At 45.8% G+C, this 16,785-nt stretch overlaps 1 protein-coding gene across 1 annotated transcript in view; it reads left to right on the top strand.

The window, feature by feature from the left end:
* The window catches only part of LMCD1 (LIM and cysteine rich domains 1), a 379,546-nt gene that overhangs the window by 352,455 nt on the left and 10,306 nt on the right, over positions 1 to 16,785 (top strand). Inside the window, exon 5 of the mRNA XM_069643488.1 lies at positions 1,180 to 1,395. Within this exon, the coding sequence (XP_069499589.1) occupies positions 1,180 to 1,395 (216 nt within the window). The remainder of the gene's footprint in view (positions 1 to 1,179; positions 1,396 to 16,785) is intronic.

The following is a 16,785-nucleotide window of genomic DNA, read 5'->3' as shown; positions in this document are numbered from 1 at the left end:
GGGGATAATCAAATATTAATAGTCATGCAATGCTTAAAGAACACGGTGATGGAGCACTGACATTTGTGAACTCATTGTTTGCCTGACCAATAGCCTCACTTGTTATAACAGAAGTTACACTGCAGGTGGCCACAAAATGCATCAGGGAGGGAAACAGTAGCCAGGAGAACAAGCATTGGCCATGCCAATAGTTTTGTCATTTGTAGTTATTCATTACATTTTACATTTAGCATGGAGGGAAGAAATGAGGAATGACAGCACAGGGAAGAAGATGTGGCAGCATGGGAGTTAATGAAGGGCAGAGTGGGGGCACTGTGGGGGAAGGAATAAGAAATACATACCAACACGAGGGAGAATAAAAAAACTACAATCGATGAAACTAGGCCAGCACCAATACACAGGAACATTGAACAACATTTGAAGGACAGAGTGGCAGTGGTAATAACATGTTGCCTGAGGTAACGGCAGGAGGTGGACATTATTTTCATTAGTACACAATGCAGGTAAAAAAACTGTGATTGTTGGCAAGAAAAGTAGAGATAGTTCTTTATAGGGGGTATGATAGCTTGGATGTGTACAATCAAGGGAAGTGAACGCAGAGTTGAGCTAGTGGGAAAGGAGTGTGGGAACCAACTCTGCCTGTTTACTTTGCCCAACTAAATGGATGGCCGTCCGGAAGGGCACTAAGGTTAGGCCAAAGGACTGCAGGAAAGGACTAGGAGAACAAAGCTAGCAGGCAGGCTAACATGGAAGTCAATTATGAACGAGGTGAACGAGGTGTAACACAGGTTAGAGAACAAGCAACACTTCCCCAGCAGATAACATCTGCATCTCAAGTCACCTGATTGGCTCTGCCACATTTCTAGGGTGCTAACAGCACACATTGCCGTTCTACTCATCTTTGTTGGGATTGGCAGGAGAGTTAGGTTCTGAGTACTGGGTCCCCTTTGATCTGAACGTTGAAAACGCAGTCTCATCCAGAAAGGCTTCATATATGTGATTTAAGACACTTTTTGATGGGTTTTAGACTTTGACAATCACATGAAGCCCGTGTTTTGATATTGGACACACTGAACATGTTATGCTGATTGGTAGCTGAGCCTTTATGAGTACACGCATGTATTGTTGTTTGTGTCTACTTGTTGTCCCTTCTAACTCCAATGTTCCTTATTGTTGCAGTCCTGCGAGATCTGCAAGCTGGCCGTGCCTATTGATGGCCTGGCAGTTTATGCTCACCGAGCAAGTTATGATCGCCAGTGGCATCCTGCCTGCTTCACATGCTGCAAGTGCAGTGAGCCTCTGGTGGACCTCATCTACTTCTGGAAAAACAGCACTGTCTGGTGTGGGCGGCATTATTTAGAGAGTTTGAGGCCTCGCTGTGCTGCCTGTGATGAGGTAAGACACTTGGAATGGACCCACTCATGAAGTAGGTTAAGCAAAAATGGGAGGTCATGCAGATAGGACAGCACTCCAAGAAGCCAGGTGCTTCACAAACCTTTATATATTGTAAGAAATCTTAACTCCTTAACCCTAATGCTATCACGAAAGTCCTACAAGGCTCTATTAAAAAATGCATACATATGACACTGTCACCAAAAGAAGACGTGGAACGCTGCTGAAGAGAGGTTCAAGATTAATCCAGAGGAAACACAGGGAGAGAGTCAGGGTGCAAGGATAAGGACACTGTGTTACCCTGTATTCATTTATTTCTTTATAAAACGTGTTTCTTTTGTAGGGATGTTTTTATTGGTATCTGTTCCTTACCCTTAGGTTTTCCTTTACCCTTTTTTTTTCTCCCTTAGTTTTTGTAATTGTTGTTTTATGTGTATTTTTCAGTTTGTATTTAACTTTACTATCATGGTTAGTGGGAAGAATGGAGTGTGGCAAGAGAAGACGCGAGCAGCTGATTTGTGACAAGGTTGGCACCACTACTTTCAGAAAACAAAATGGCGGTGAGATTGGCCTTGGCAGCGCTAATGTGGGAGCCCATAACTAAGCATTTTCTGCGTTGGGGACATGGAGCAGGGATGTAATTTAGTGGAAGCCAGAGGTGACAACTGCTACCCCTGCCTTCTCATTATGGTGCCATTAGCATTGCTCTTATGGCCCCTGAGTATACAAGGCACAGGACGCAGGTGAGAATCTCAGGTATTGCGTGAATTGCTGGAGAAACAAGAGACTGTGTAAAGAGAGGAAAAACACCACTGTAGGGAATGCATATTTATGAAGTGTAGTTAGCGCCCAGGCAGTGCACGGAAGGCTCATGCCCACCCGCCATTTTATCACTGCATTATCTCCCTCTCTCTAGCATACCCTTTCCCCGGCATTTCTACTCCTTCTGCCCACCCACACCCACCTTCCCACGTACCTCTAAGCCTTGTGGTGCCACCCACCACTTCTATCACAACTCCAGGCTGCCATGGAAATAGAAGAGTGGGTCCACTTTCATTTAATGGCAGCCATGTTGGTTGAGTATCTGTCTCAAACAACAGTTGTGTGCTCTAGTTGCTTGAAACAAATACATTTATTTTTGCACTGCTATCTGACACCCTGTGCAGTGCCAGATGGTAAGGTCCTAGGGAAACTTGTCAAAGACCCTTGCCACAGCTGTGCCTACTAACCCAAGCCCCAGGCAGTCACCTACTGGTACAGCCTGGCAGCCTGGGGATCCAGTTAATATTGCTAAAGTAATGTATCAGACACTTTATGCTGGTTTCCTCCACCAGATGTTCTCTTCTTGTTGGCCAGACTTCCTCGCTATCACATCTGACCGAGGTTCTTGCTAACCCATTTTTGTCTCACTGCTGCTGCTTTTATACATATGAGGAACGTTTAGAAGTCGTGTTTTTTCTTATCATTGTGGCAGAGAATATGTTCTTGTAATGTTAACATTTCACAATAGTCTGCATGCAACATTATGCATGGGATGAACTGTAAACTGGATTATGTATTGTCTGGCAAACTAAGCTGGGTGTGTGGCTCAGTGGACTGATGTATCCACTACCGCTGTCTGCGTTCGCTGTCTGCGTTGATGTCATGGTGACAGGTGCACGGCCCAGCAGTTTCCCTCAGCTTTCCATCCCGTATTCATTTATGTGCCGAGTAATACACTGGATGTAATCATGATCTGCAATATTAGTGCAGGGCACGTGAGGCGGCCTTGGAGTATGATGGTAGAAACTGGATATGCGAGGCTGCACCTTACTTCCATTGACTGCGCAATGTGTATTGTCAAGTTGGAGAGCTCAACGAGGTAAGGACAAGCCTCTGACATGTGTCTGGCTTGTACTTTCAAGTTCAAAACTCAGCTGGGCCAACTTCGGGGTCCCCCTTCTGAAATTGATAGATTCAGTACTGACTAATAATAACATATATTATCACAGTGCTTAGTAGCAGGGAGAACATAACATCAAAATAGTATTATAAGGCATTGAATGGCATTAGTTTGGCTATTGAGTATGCACTTGGCATATGAACGGAAAGACTTAACATGGGACGCTCTGCCTTTCATAGGATGACTTTACCAAACATTAAATCACATATGATTTAATTTCTTAAGCATGTTACTGTGTGTGGCGTGTGGCTGCAGCATCTTTACAACAAAGTATGTACCTTGCATATGGAGAGGATATTTGTGATGCGAATTACTTACTGGTATTTGATGACAATGATGGGAAATTTGAGGCTGTACTTGCATTCAATGAAAGCACCCATGCATCTTAATGAGCTTTCATACTGTACAAAATCACTACCGTAGCAGTCTTGAGTGTGCCTGGCTTATCCAGAAGAAAGCGATGTACATGACCTCACCCGGGGAACGCAGAACGTAGTCTACAGCGGGTGCCTGAGATAGATAAGAGGATAGTAAAGTAAGTGAAGAAGGATTGAGGAGGGGATGCAGTGAGGAGAAGAGTGACATTGCATTTGAATGGCGGTAAGTGGATCATATGGGAAGAACATATGTTAAGCATGAAGACGAGATAGTGTATACATGTAGGTTTCATTTGAAACTATTTTATTTGTGTTAAACAGTTTCGAGAGATTATTTCTGGATCTGCACTGTCTGGGTGTGTAATTGGCTCACAAATTGATGAAAGAACCTTGCAAGACTGGTAGAGCTATGGCCATTACAAATGTTAGTCAGATCTGGAATGGCAATCCCAGTAAAACTGCCCAGGCCTATGGCCCCGAGTGGCCTGGTCATTAAGTCGAATGGGGCTCAAAAACAAAAGAAGAGGTTGCAGCGTGTTGGAATTTTGACAGTCTTTTAGGAGTGTTGCAATTCCTAGACAGATATAGAGGAACTCATCAAATATGAGAGAAACAAACGTTATGTTTCATGGCTTTGGATCATTATTAGGAATTTGACTAATACAAGCAGATATATATATATTAGAGAATTAATAAGTTATGGAGGTAGTAAATATCTTTCTTTATCGTTAAGTATGAAGACAGTAGATTACTCCCTTTTAGTAACATGCTCCTTTGGTTTGTATTTGCCAGTGATAATAGGATGGGGGGGGGCATCTGTCAATCCCCTTTGTGAGATTAACCTCAAACCCATTGGAAACCAAGTAAACAAGATGCTTCAAGAACTTCCCATTGGAGCTTCTCACAGAAAAACTCCCCAAACTCCACCTCACATGTGCTGATCTACATCTGATGAACCAGGGCTGCAACTTGCTTCTCCAAGAACTCAACACCACCCTTACAAACAACATCAGCCACCATGCCCTAGTGAAATGGTGCAACCCGCCACACCCTGGAACACTGAAGAACTCCACCTTAACAAGCTAACAATCAGAAAACAAGAACGCAATTGGCAAGAACCCTGCTCAAGGAATTCTGTGCTGTATGCAGAAGCGTTATCAACACAGCCAAGGCCAGCTACTACCAAGATATCATATCCAAGGCCAACAAGGAAATCCGAGACATCTTCAAAGTCAGCACTGCCTGACCCACCCACAGCACCCCATCAAGAAATCAACTGCCATCACCTCTTTCATCGTGAACAAGATCAGCATAATCTGCCATTACATAGACACCAATGCCACTACTAACAGCACACTACACATCCAATCTTGCAATACCACAACTACCTGGACAACTTTGAAGAGACTAATGATGGAAGACCTCACTGCCACTTTAGCATTCCTCAGGGGCACCATATATGTGGACAACATTCTTCTGCTTCCTTACCGAAGAGCCTTCCGACTGAGACACTCCTTCCTTACCTGGCAATCATCATCAGCTCCCTAACACAAGGCACCTTCCCCTTGACACTCAAGACAGGACACATCCTGCCTCCTACTAAGAAACTAACACTGGACCCTGATGATCTCAGCAACTCCTGCCCAATCACCCATCTGCCCTTCGCCCTTCTTAGGTAAGATCATTGAGAATAAAGTAATCATGCAACTCCTCCAACACATCAAAGCCAACAACCTGCTTCAGTCCTACCAATATGGCTTCAGACCCAGTTGCAACACAGCAACAGCTGCCATAAAGGAGATCAATGATGCCCTTAAAATCCTTGATGATGGCAATTCTTGCCTCCTAGTTTTCCTTGACCTCTCAGCAGCCTTTGACACAGTAGACCACCAGACACTCACTAACATTCTGCATTGCTGCATGTGGATCAGTGAGATTGGCCCCAGCTGGTTCAATCCTGCCTTGCTAATTGCCAACACTTCATACAAATGGATTCTTTCAGATCATCAACTCTGCCCATCACCTTTGGAGACTCACAAGGATCCATACAGTTCCCTGCGAGCTTCGATCTTTACATGGAACCACTCAGAATGCTCTTCGCACCACACAATATCCACATCTAGATAACACAAAGATCTACCTCAAGATATCCTCCATTGTAAACATCCACAGGCTGAAGGCCTGCCTCACATTGATCTAGTCCTAGATGTCCAGTGCTTCTCAGAAGCTCAACCCCTCCAAGACTGAACTCCAACTGCTGACCAACAGCACTGAACACCCTGACATCCAGTCATGGCTCTCTTCTATGAACCTCAAGGCCTTCACAGCCCAGCTGGCCAACTATGGCAAGTCCTTTGGATCCAACATTGAGAGACACCTCACGTTCAAACAGCACATAGCAAGGAAGATACAAATGCCTTGGTACCAACTTTCTCTCCTACGGAAAATCAAGCCTTTCATCCCAGAAAACAACAAGATCTGTGGTCCAAGCCGTGGTCCTCTCCCACTTGAATGGTGGCAATGCCCTTTTGGAAAGCCTTCCAGCAACTACCATGGCTGCCCTGAGATGTGCCCTGTATGCTGCAGCAAGACTCATTCCGTAAATTCAACAAAATCAGTCTGATGCTCATCACAGACTGCCCTGGCTTCCTCTGCAACCCAGTATCATCTTCTTCAAATCAAATTCTGTTGCATCATCTACAAGGCTGTCATCCTGAAGTCCCAAAGCTACTTTACTGGGAAACTCAGCATCTCCAGAGGTATGTGTTCCACCGGAAGTAAGGAAATGTGTGGACTTGAACTCTGGTGGTACAGGAAGTAAAGATCCAGAAGACCAGCCTTCTCTGTCTATGCTCCAAGACTCTGGAATCTCACCCCCATCAAAATAACACTTAACCCATTGCTTTTAAAGTTCAGGAAACAGCTCAAGTACTTATTCATTAAGGAATGGCACCTCCCTAATCCCTAGGTCCACACACTGTGCAAACCCCACCCTACCTGAAACTTAGTGATCTAGATTTAATAAGAACACATGTACAGCATACGCTTATTTAAAATATACACAGAACGTCTGATCATTGGAAGTAGATTTCTGGTCTGTACCAAAGTACATGTCTACCATTTGTCCTACTGAAAGGCCATATACAGATATGAATTCAGCATCATCAGGCGCATTACATATATACAAAGCTATATATTAAATACATACTTTGCGAATATTGTATATGTATTGTTGCTACCATTATGGACAGAGTGACAGTAAAGCATGTTATAGCATTGAATTCAGAATATTCTTACACATCTGAATATGTAATGTTCATTTTTATCACACATTCATTTAAAGAATTATATCAAACATGAATATTACAGCTCAGTACATTTACTCATGCATAAGGCATGGATAATGTTTGCAGCTGACACATACTGCTTATGACACACCAACTTAAACAAACAAAACAAACAAAGAACCGAACAAAGAGGAGCTTTGTGGTTGAGGTATTGAAAATTAAACCAATCATATGGACTGCCTGATCAAAGTTGTAGTTGCAATAGATATGATATGATTCAATTTATAATGCACCTGTACACACATGTTTCAAGGCACGACAAGATAAGGAAGGGAAGACAGAAGAAGGACAACAGAAACGATCTTACTAGGCCCTGTGTCATACAGATTGCACAAGTGTTAGAGGGAGGGAGGAGGAGAAGGGCCAGGGGATGGAGTGGGTAGTGCGGTGGTAACACAATAAGTGCTGCCAGTTAGGTGGTTCAATAAGTGCAGGTAGTCAGGGGACTGTAGAATTGCAGATATAGTTCCTATGTGGTTGGGAAGCCCAGAGGCAATGTAAGGGGAGGCTGGTCATGCCAGGGCCTCGTCCTGTAGGTTCAGTGGGTTACCAGGTAACAAGTTAATGCAGCAGAGTGGAGCATTTGCAAGGGTGAGAGAGAGAGAAAGCATAAGTGAAAAGGAAGGTCTTGAGTTTCTTCCGGGAACCTTAGGTGGTCCTGCTCAAGTTCCAGAGGGAGACCCCAGCCGAGGCCCAATATCTACCCCACATTCTCTGCCTGGAGAAGCGTTTGACCCTCAGAGAGTTGGAGGTGGATGAGCAGAGAGCTCGAGAAGGAAGATGCTTAGGAAGAGAGAGTTGAATGTAGTGTTGTCCCGGGCTCCAGAAAGCCTTGTGGACGATGCAGAGGGTCTTGAACTTTTTCCTTGCAGCCACAGGGAGCCAGTGGAGAGATTTCAAGGCTGGAGAGATACGATCCCTGGGCTTGAGGCCGAGGACAAGTCTTGCAATCTTGTTCTCGATTAGTTGAAGAGGGTAAAGAGTAGGGCAAGGGAGATTTAGAAGGAGTCCGTTGCAGTAGTCCAGCCTAGAGAGAACCAGAGCCCTGGAGACAGTGAGCTTCTAGGGGAAAGTGAGAAAAGGAAGAGTACCTCTGAGGAGGTGCAATTGATAGTGTGACTTCTTGGAGATGTCAGAGATGTGAGGAGAGAAGGAGAGGGTGGATTCAAAGATGACACCTAGGTTCTTTGCCTCACAGGTGAGAGCATGAAGAGAGCCAAGAGATGCTGGCCAGAGAGCGACAGGAAAGGAGGGAGCGGGTATGCTGATGAGGAGAATTTCAGTCTTACTGGCATTAAGGCAGAGTTCGTTGGCGGCACACCACACCTGGATAGCAGACAGACAGAAATTAGATAAGGAGAAGAAGTGGCTGAAGGTAGCCTGAAAATGAGCTGAGTGTCATCCGCATAGCACTGAAAGTTGGGGCAGAGAGTGGCAATGCGGTGGGCAAGAAGTGCCAGGTATTGGTTGAACAGCCAGGGAGAGAGGTTAGACCCCTGGAGAACACCACAGGTATGGATAGAGATAGGGGAAAGGAAGGAACCAAGTTGTACCTGGGAGGGTCTATCGGAGAGGAAAGAAGTCAGCCAAGCCTGGGCCTGATCGCTGATACCCAGGTTATCACAGAGATAGTTGAGCAGGATAGCATGGTTGACCGTGTCAAAGGCAGAAGAGAAATCAAGTAAGATGAGGACACAGGGGGTGTTGGAATCAAGGTTAGAGAGCAGGTCTTCAGAGATGTTCAGGAGAGCAGTTTCCGTGCTTCCGGCGGCTCCGAAGCCAGAGTGATGGTCATGGAAAATACCAACAGATTCAGTGTGAAGATTGAGCTGGGAGATGGCTAGCTTTTCCAGGAGTTTGCCCAGAAAAGGAGTGATGCAGATTGGGTGATAGCCGTTCAGGACAGGTCGGCAGAGGGCTTCTTAGGAAGAGGGTGCACAAGGGAGTGCTTCAGGGTGGAGTGAAGACTCCAGTGGCGAAGGATTGGTTGCAGAAGTCTGCCAGAGCAGGAGGCAGGGTGCCAATGTGATCCTTGATGGTTTTGGAGGAACAGGCGAGAACCTGTTTTGACGAGACTTTCATAGATCGGACTTGTCTAGAAACATTGTCTGGGGAGAACCTTGATTGGAAATTCCCTTTATGTGGGACTGTATTACTGTGTTGTTTGGGTCACTACTGGATCACATTCACACTCTTCTTAAAAGCATAGCCTTCCCTCGGCCCACGTTACCAAAAAATACAAAGGAGCCATGTCTCTTAACTGTGTCTGTTTTACCTTGATATTAAGTTGGCTCTTGGTATGTAGAAGTATGAGGGCTGAGTGGGCATTTTCATCCCTACTCATCCTTGTACTCCTTCAGAGCAGAATCCAATTTGCCACAGTTTGTCCACAGAATACAAGTCTGCCTCATGTTTAACACGTTTAGTCTAAATGGTGGTGGCAACGTATTGTAAACCTTCTGGAAAGTCCAAGTCCTACCTAGGTTTGAGTACAACCATCCAAGACATAAATCTCATTAGTAACCACGCAGGGTGTGGGTTGGGCCTCCTAGCCAATGAGGAGGCTTAGAGCGGGCGCATAACCATACAGTAATCATTCCACTCTGAGCCTCCTCAGTGTGGGAGGCTGCCATCTTCCCTGAGGCTGCCATCTTCTTACAAGGTTAGTGCTTCCCTTCGCTGATGCCCCCCCTCTTTTTCACAGAATGAACACCTTTCCACCCCATCCCACTTACCTTCTTTTTCCTTCTCCTGGGTCTGGAACACTACTGGGTCCGGCGCGCCCCACTGCACAATTCGCCACCATGGAAAGTGAGAAGAGACTACTTAGTCCCTTCTCACCCAATCCATGGTAGCCATCTTTTTATTTTTTTAAAGTTGTGAAACTTTTTTAAAAAACTCTTGTTGGGCCAGGGTACTAATAGCAATAAGCCCCTCGCTGAGGGGGTTGGGGGGGCATTACTGCTTCAGATAATGCCCTAGGGTGTTAAAGGCCTTGCTTCAATAAGGCATGTAACTATAGGGTATAAAGCGGTAATGCCCCCAGCTCGGGGCTTATTGCTTCAATAATTGCCACCACATGGAATCACCACAAATGTCCATATAAGGAGTTTCTGTGCCCCCTCTATAATAGCACTGGACATGAAGATTGACCTGGCAGTGATCCACACCACACCACTCTTCGAATATGTGTTCATTGCAGCAGATGTGCTGTGTGTCTTACGCGTCATGCTGTGATGCGTGCCTTGCGGCATATGCTGTATTATTAATGCTGTCATGAAATAAAATAAGAACAGAAATAAAAATGATTGGACTGAATTGGCGGGCTTGTTGTTGCAGTTCCACGCGCTTCGAATTACTTTCCATCTGTGTATCTTCATTATTGCTCGCGGTTGAGCACTCAGACATGCGGAAACTTTACAAGCAGGGCCCTATTTTAGAGCCTGTAAACAAAGTCTGCAGTGAATTCAATCCGAGCTTCTAGAAATATTAATGTTGGCTGCCTTCATGTTTTTTCCGTAACATGCCGGCGAGAGCGAAATGCTTGTTCAAAAAGCAATGTTAGGGTGTGTTTTGTGCATGGACATGTTTGTTTTTGTTTGCACACTGACACAATACAGTATGTACCATCAAGCACAGGTAGAAGCTGTCTTTTCTGGGTGCCACTCATTTATATTTGTGTTCTTTTCATCCATAAATGCATTCAAAGCTTCTTGCTTGGGGGAATGAAGGCAGTAATGGCTGCATGTATGTGTGGGATTTTTATGCTGCTTTTCTAGCTAGAGAGCAATGGAGCATTGTAGAGAAAATGTTGAAAATAAACAGAGAAGGGCAGGGAGAGCTGACGTAGGATAGAAGAAGATGGGAATGTGCTATCAGAGGTCAACACAGTTAAGGTATTCTCTGAAGTGTAAGTGTGCAGTTACTGAATGGCAGGAGAGATGTGTCCAATCTGGGGCCAGATTACCCAAATTCTGCACCAGTGCAAGTGCACATTTGCACTGTATGACAAGGGGAAAGTTTGCCGTATTTTTAAAACACTGCAATACATTAGATAACCTTTTCAAAGTGATAAGTGCAGTTTGGCATGTTATAAGCACCAGGACAACAATGGCCCTTGTACGAAAAAGTTACAGTTTGAACACCTTTTTGCACCAGGGCAAAGTTTGCCAGAGTGCTAATACGGATTAGTATTAGCACTAGGGCAAAGTTTGCCCTGGAGTAAAAATGCATTGAAAATGTTAGTTTTTTGTGCAAAGGCAATAATTGCCCTGGTGCTTATAAAATGCCCAACTGCACTTGCCATGGTGCAAAGGTTTTATATTATGTCCCATCAGTATTGCTAACACTAGGTAAACTTGCACTTGTACCCGTGCAAAGTTTCTATAATCTGGCCCCTGATGTACAACTAATGGGAAGGGTAGGCTCTCCCTGTAACTAATTGGATTCTGCTCTGCAGCAGTACAAAGATGAGCAGGGGTAAAAATGCCCACTCAGCCCTCACACTTCTACAAACCAAGAGCCAATGTAATCATAAAGGTAAAACAGGCAGAGTTGAGAGATATAGCACGTTTGCCTTCTTTGATAACATGGGCCGAGGGAAGACTATGCGTGAATGTCGCATAACACTCCAAAATAAAGGGAATGTGGTCCTATTCAAATAGATATACTTTAATAAAAACACATAATCTGCAAGATAACTAAATAGTAAACACTGTACAAAGCCCACCCTGGTTGATAGGCAAATTACCAACCAAAAACAAGTTAATGTCTTTGGAAAAAAGAAGGTGCAGTAGTGACTTAACCAGTCTCAAGGTTCCAAGTGGACCAAGGTGGCAGTTAGTGGTCAACAGTACCTTGTTCCAGTTGTTTGGTGGGTTGTATGTGTCAACCCCAATATCGACCATTGATGCAAGTGGATCAAATTCAGGTAGGGCACATGTAATTGTGTGGGCTCATGCAGCAAGCGGGCATCGTGCAGGCGCAAATGCTGTTGCACTGTGCAGTGGAAGGGGGGCACTCAGTGATGCTAGTCGAGGTGGTCCAAGGATCTCTTCGCAGTTGGAACAGGCCAATTTGTGCTTTAGCCACTAGTAGGGGTTGGTGCATGAGGCTCCAGCTGTTCGAGTCGATGACTGACAGTCCTCAAAATGGTTATTTTGTGGACGTCCATGTCGAAGGCTAGCCGGATAAGGCCATGGTGGTAACCCATGGCCAGAGTCAGAATGTGACTCTCCAGCGGTTAGGATCGGGTCCCGGGACCGAGAAGTGGATTCGGCCTAGTATCTGAGGGGCTCAGCTAGGGCATGATGCAGCATCAAGTTGGTTCAAAGTGCAAGCAATAGTTCAGTTTGGTGGAGGAGGCAAAAGCCAGTGCCAGTGTCTTCCCTCTCGTTCAAGGTGTTATCACCCTGTTACAACCAGATTGGTGCAGTAGAATGCGGAGCTTCAGCTGGGCTGGTCTTCTGGATTCTGGGAGGCCAACTCAGAGGGACACGAGGACAGGATGGTTCTGTTCAGGGTCTACTCTCCCAGCTTTAGGAGATTCTAGTGCAGCATGGTAGGTCATGACCTACAGCAACATGTCACGCCCAATGTGCCATGGGAGTGGGCAGGGGGCAGAGCTCTCTTCTGCATTTGACATCTCCTTCCTCATCTCAGTCTTAGGGCTTTGCAAAGTGCAACTTACCCAAAGGAAGTCCAGTGTGTCCTCCTCAGGTGTTCCAGAGTGAGCGCAACTTTGTGTTTTATGAAGATCTGAAGAAGGGTTAAGAGACCCCTTCTTTTAAAGGCAAACATCCCCAGGTGATTGGTCTAAAGCTAGCCTGCCTTAGTGGTCCAACCCCTGCTCTTGAAAAGAGTGATCTTTGCCCATCTGATGTTACACCCAAAGTGCTTTGCTGCAGTGGAAGTTGGAGGGACAGGAAAGAGGGAGAGAGAAACAAAATGGTGGAAGTCTCCTTTCACTGCCAGAGCACTCATGCCTATTCTACTCTCTCCCCTTCCCTTCTCACTAAGAACAATGGCCCTTTGAGATTCAGAACCCTGGTGCGAGGCTCCTCCTTCTGAATGGTGTGCTTCTTGGATGCTGGGGCCCAGGACTGCTGCCTGTTGTGTGGCTGTCTCTGGCGGAGGGTGTTACCTGTCCTCAGAAAGACATTCGAAGAACAGGCCCCCCAGGCTCCTGTGGCAGTCTATGCACACCTGACCAGAATCCACACCACTTTCCGCAGCAGAGTTGAATTGCATTTACAACTTTCTCTCAGGAAGGCAGCTGCAGCCTCCCAATATCATTCATCATTGAGCAACAGTTATGTTCTTGCATTACTATGCTAATGTTGGTAGATGAAGAAAAGATAACGTTTTATCACTCGTAAAACCAACTTTTGGCAACTCAAGTGACAAAATGCTGTTATAAATGAAGATATTTTGTTTTTAATCAAGTTAAGAATCATTATTGTAACAAGCATTGAGAACAATACCATATCATGACCTTTGTGTTCTGCAGCATAGACTATTTAAATAAGTTACTCCTTGCACCTTTAGCTTCCTTTAGTGTTGGTTGAATGGCAAGAAGCCAGGGGAAGTTTTCTGTTTGGCAAAAGGACAGAATGGACTATTCTGCCATTATAGAATTAAAATACTGTAGCAAAACCAAACAGGCCTTGTTAGCACCAAGACCCTGTCCTCCTAGGAACCTGGCCTGCAACTACATTTGAGACTTGGAATGAATTACATAGAAAATCATTACGGTATGAAACAAAATCACGGAGATCCACCTGGAGATCAAACCTATGATAAAGAATGTCACATGGATGTCACATGGGGTTGCTCACAAGTTTATAGATGTGCATACATACTCACCCGCAGACATGCACCCAGACTTGATGCTGTCTTTAATTCACCCTTCTGCTCCACTCCTCTGATACTGATTGTCTGGATATTATGCAAATGCCATTACAGAGACATATCAAAAACCAACCTTTTGCTATGACCTCACACTGTATCAATACTCATGCTGATATCCATCTTCTATTATCTTACCAGTTACATCAATTCCCTCATATCGTAGTACGTCGGCTGTCCTTTACACAATGCATGGTTCATGGCATTTTTTGCATGGTTCAAAGGGACTTTGCACAGCTGAAAAGTGAATTTGCACTGCCGGCACAAACCCGGATTCATGGAACGGTGCAAAGTGTATTTTTGCAAAGCAAAGTCAGTGCAAAGTTAATTTTGTGATGCAAAAATCACTTTGAACTGACTTTGCACTGCAGAAATACACTTTGCACAGTTCCATGAATCAGGGTTTGTGTCGGCAGTGCAAAATCACTTTTCAGCAGTGCAAAGTCACTTTGAACCGTGCAAAAAATGTCATGAATCGGGCCCAAAGTGTCTGCATTCTTATAGAACCACGTACAGTGCCCACATGTCTCGCATGACTCTTACTGTATCCACCACGTGGCAGCTGAAAGCAGTATCCAAAGATTATGAGCATGAAGCATTAAACCGTTTCTCTATCACGTTTCAGATTAAAAAATGAGAGTGACAGTCAAATAATTGAGCTGAACACCATTTCACCTCATGATATGATATGGCATTTATAACGTACCCATACACAAGTGTTTCAATGCACGAATAAGCAAAGGGAGGGGAAACAGAGGGAAGACAGAGAAACGATCCTACTAGGCCAGGTTACATTGAGATCTTGCAAGTGCAGGGGAGGGTTTGGAGGGGAAAAGTGCAAGGGGGAAAGGGGAGGGTGCAGTGCAGTACATAGGATAACAGTTGAATAAAAAAGGAGAATAAATAAGAGTGCAGCCAGCTGGTGGTAAGTGCAGACATCAAGTGTCAAGTGCTAGTGGGGGCTGTAGAGATACAGAAACAGCTCCAAAATGCAACGGTTGCTGGGGGGGCAGTGCAGGTGTTTGACTGGCTGGGGGGGGACCTGGGCCCGAGATCAGAGGGTAACCAGGTAACCAGTACAGTTATAGATTCAGCCAGGAGATCAGCAAGGGAGAGGAGGAGAGAAAGCAGAAGCAAAGAGGAAGGTCTCAAGGTGCATCCGGATCGAAGATGGTTCTTCTCAAGTTTCAGAGAGGCAGGGAGGCTGTTCCAGAGGGAGGCACCAGCAGATGAGCGAGATCTACCACAAACTCGCTGCTTGGAGAAGCAACTAACCCTGAGGGAGTTGGCAGCGGATGAGTGAAGAGCTCGAGAAGGAAGATATTTAGGAAGAGAGAGTTGAAGGTATTTTGGCCCAAGGCCCCAGAAGGCCTTGTGGACATTGCAGAGGGTTTTGAACTTGATCCTCGCAGTCACTGGGAGCCAGTGTAGTGATTTCAGTTCTGGAGAGATACTGTCCCTGTGCTTGAGGCCAAGGACAAGTCTCGCAGTCCTGTTCTGGATGAGTTGCAAAGGACAGAGAGTAGAGGCAGGCAGATTTAGATAGAGGCTGTTACAGTAGTCGAGCTTCGATAAAACCAGGGCTCTAGAGACAGTGAGCTTCTGGGGGAAGGAGAGGAAAGGAAGGATACCTCTGAGGATGTGTAGCTGGTAGTGTGACTTCTTAGAGACGTCGGATATGTGAGGAGAGAAGGAGAGTGTGGAGTCGAAGATGACCCCGAGGTTTTTTGCCTTGCAGGTAGGCGCAGGAAGAGGGACAAGAGAGGCCAGCCAGAGAGCTGCAGGGAAGGAGGGAGTGGGTGTGGCAATGAGCAGGATCTCAGTCTTACTGGCATTAAGGCAGAGGTCGTTGGTGGCACACCATTCCTGGATAGCAGAAAGACAGTCAGAGATGAGGGAAGGAGACGAGGAGGCCGAGGGTAGCCTGAAAATGAGCAGGGTATCGTCTGCATAGCACTGAAAGTTGGAGCAGAGAGTGGCGATGCAGTGGGCGAGAAGTGCCAGATACTGGTTGAAAAGCCAGGGAGAGAGGTTATATCCCTGGGGGACACCACAGGTAGAGAAAAAGATGTCAGAGAGGAAAGATCCCAGTTGGACCTGGGTCGGTCAGTTGGAGGGGAAAGAGGTCAGCCACGTCAGAGCCTGACCAGTGATACCCAGGTTATCATGGAGACGGTTGAGCAGGATGTTATGGTTGACAGTGTCAAAGGCAGAAAAGAGATCAAGCAAACTGAGAACACATGGAATGTTAGAGTCAAGGTTCGAGAGCAGGTCCTCACGGATGTTCAGGATAGCAGTTTCCGTGCTTCTGGCAGCTCTGAAGCCAGACTGATGGTCATGAAGACTACCAACAACTTCAGCATGGAGATGAAGCTTGGAGATGGCCAGTTTCTCCAGAAGCTTGCCCAGGAATAGTTAGCTGGGCAGGAGTGGTCGGAAGAGGGTTTCTTAAGAAGGGGGTGCACAAGGGAGTGCTTGAGAGGGGATGGGAAGACTCCAGAGGCGAAGGAGTGATTGCAGAAGTCAGCAAGGGCAGGAGCTAAGGAGTCGATGTGGTCCTTGATAGTTTTAGGGAAACAGGGGTGGACCTGTTTTGATGAGACTTTCATAGATCGGACTTGTCCCGAAACCTCGCCAGCAGAAAAAAGGGGAAAGGCAGAGAAGGGGAGAGGAGGGGTGGCTGCAGAAGGGCCAGAGGAAGAGCAGGGAATAGAGGGGGGAGGTGATTGGAGGCGAGTGAGGACAGGATGTCCTGAGTTTTTGAAATAAAGTGAGAGGCCAGTGCTGTGCAGAGGGCCTGGGAGGGGACAGGAGAGGTAGA

The sequence above is a fragment of the Ambystoma mexicanum genome, chromosome 2p, assembly GCF_040938575.1.
Source record: "Ambystoma mexicanum isolate Mex_15411 chromosome 2p, UKY_AmexF1_1, whole genome shotgun sequence".
Classification (NCBI taxonomy): domain Eukaryota; kingdom Metazoa; phylum Chordata; class Amphibia; order Caudata; family Ambystomatidae; genus Ambystoma; species Ambystoma mexicanum.
Note: the sequence above shows the minus strand (reverse complement) of the source record. Positions and strands in the feature narration are given on the sequence as shown.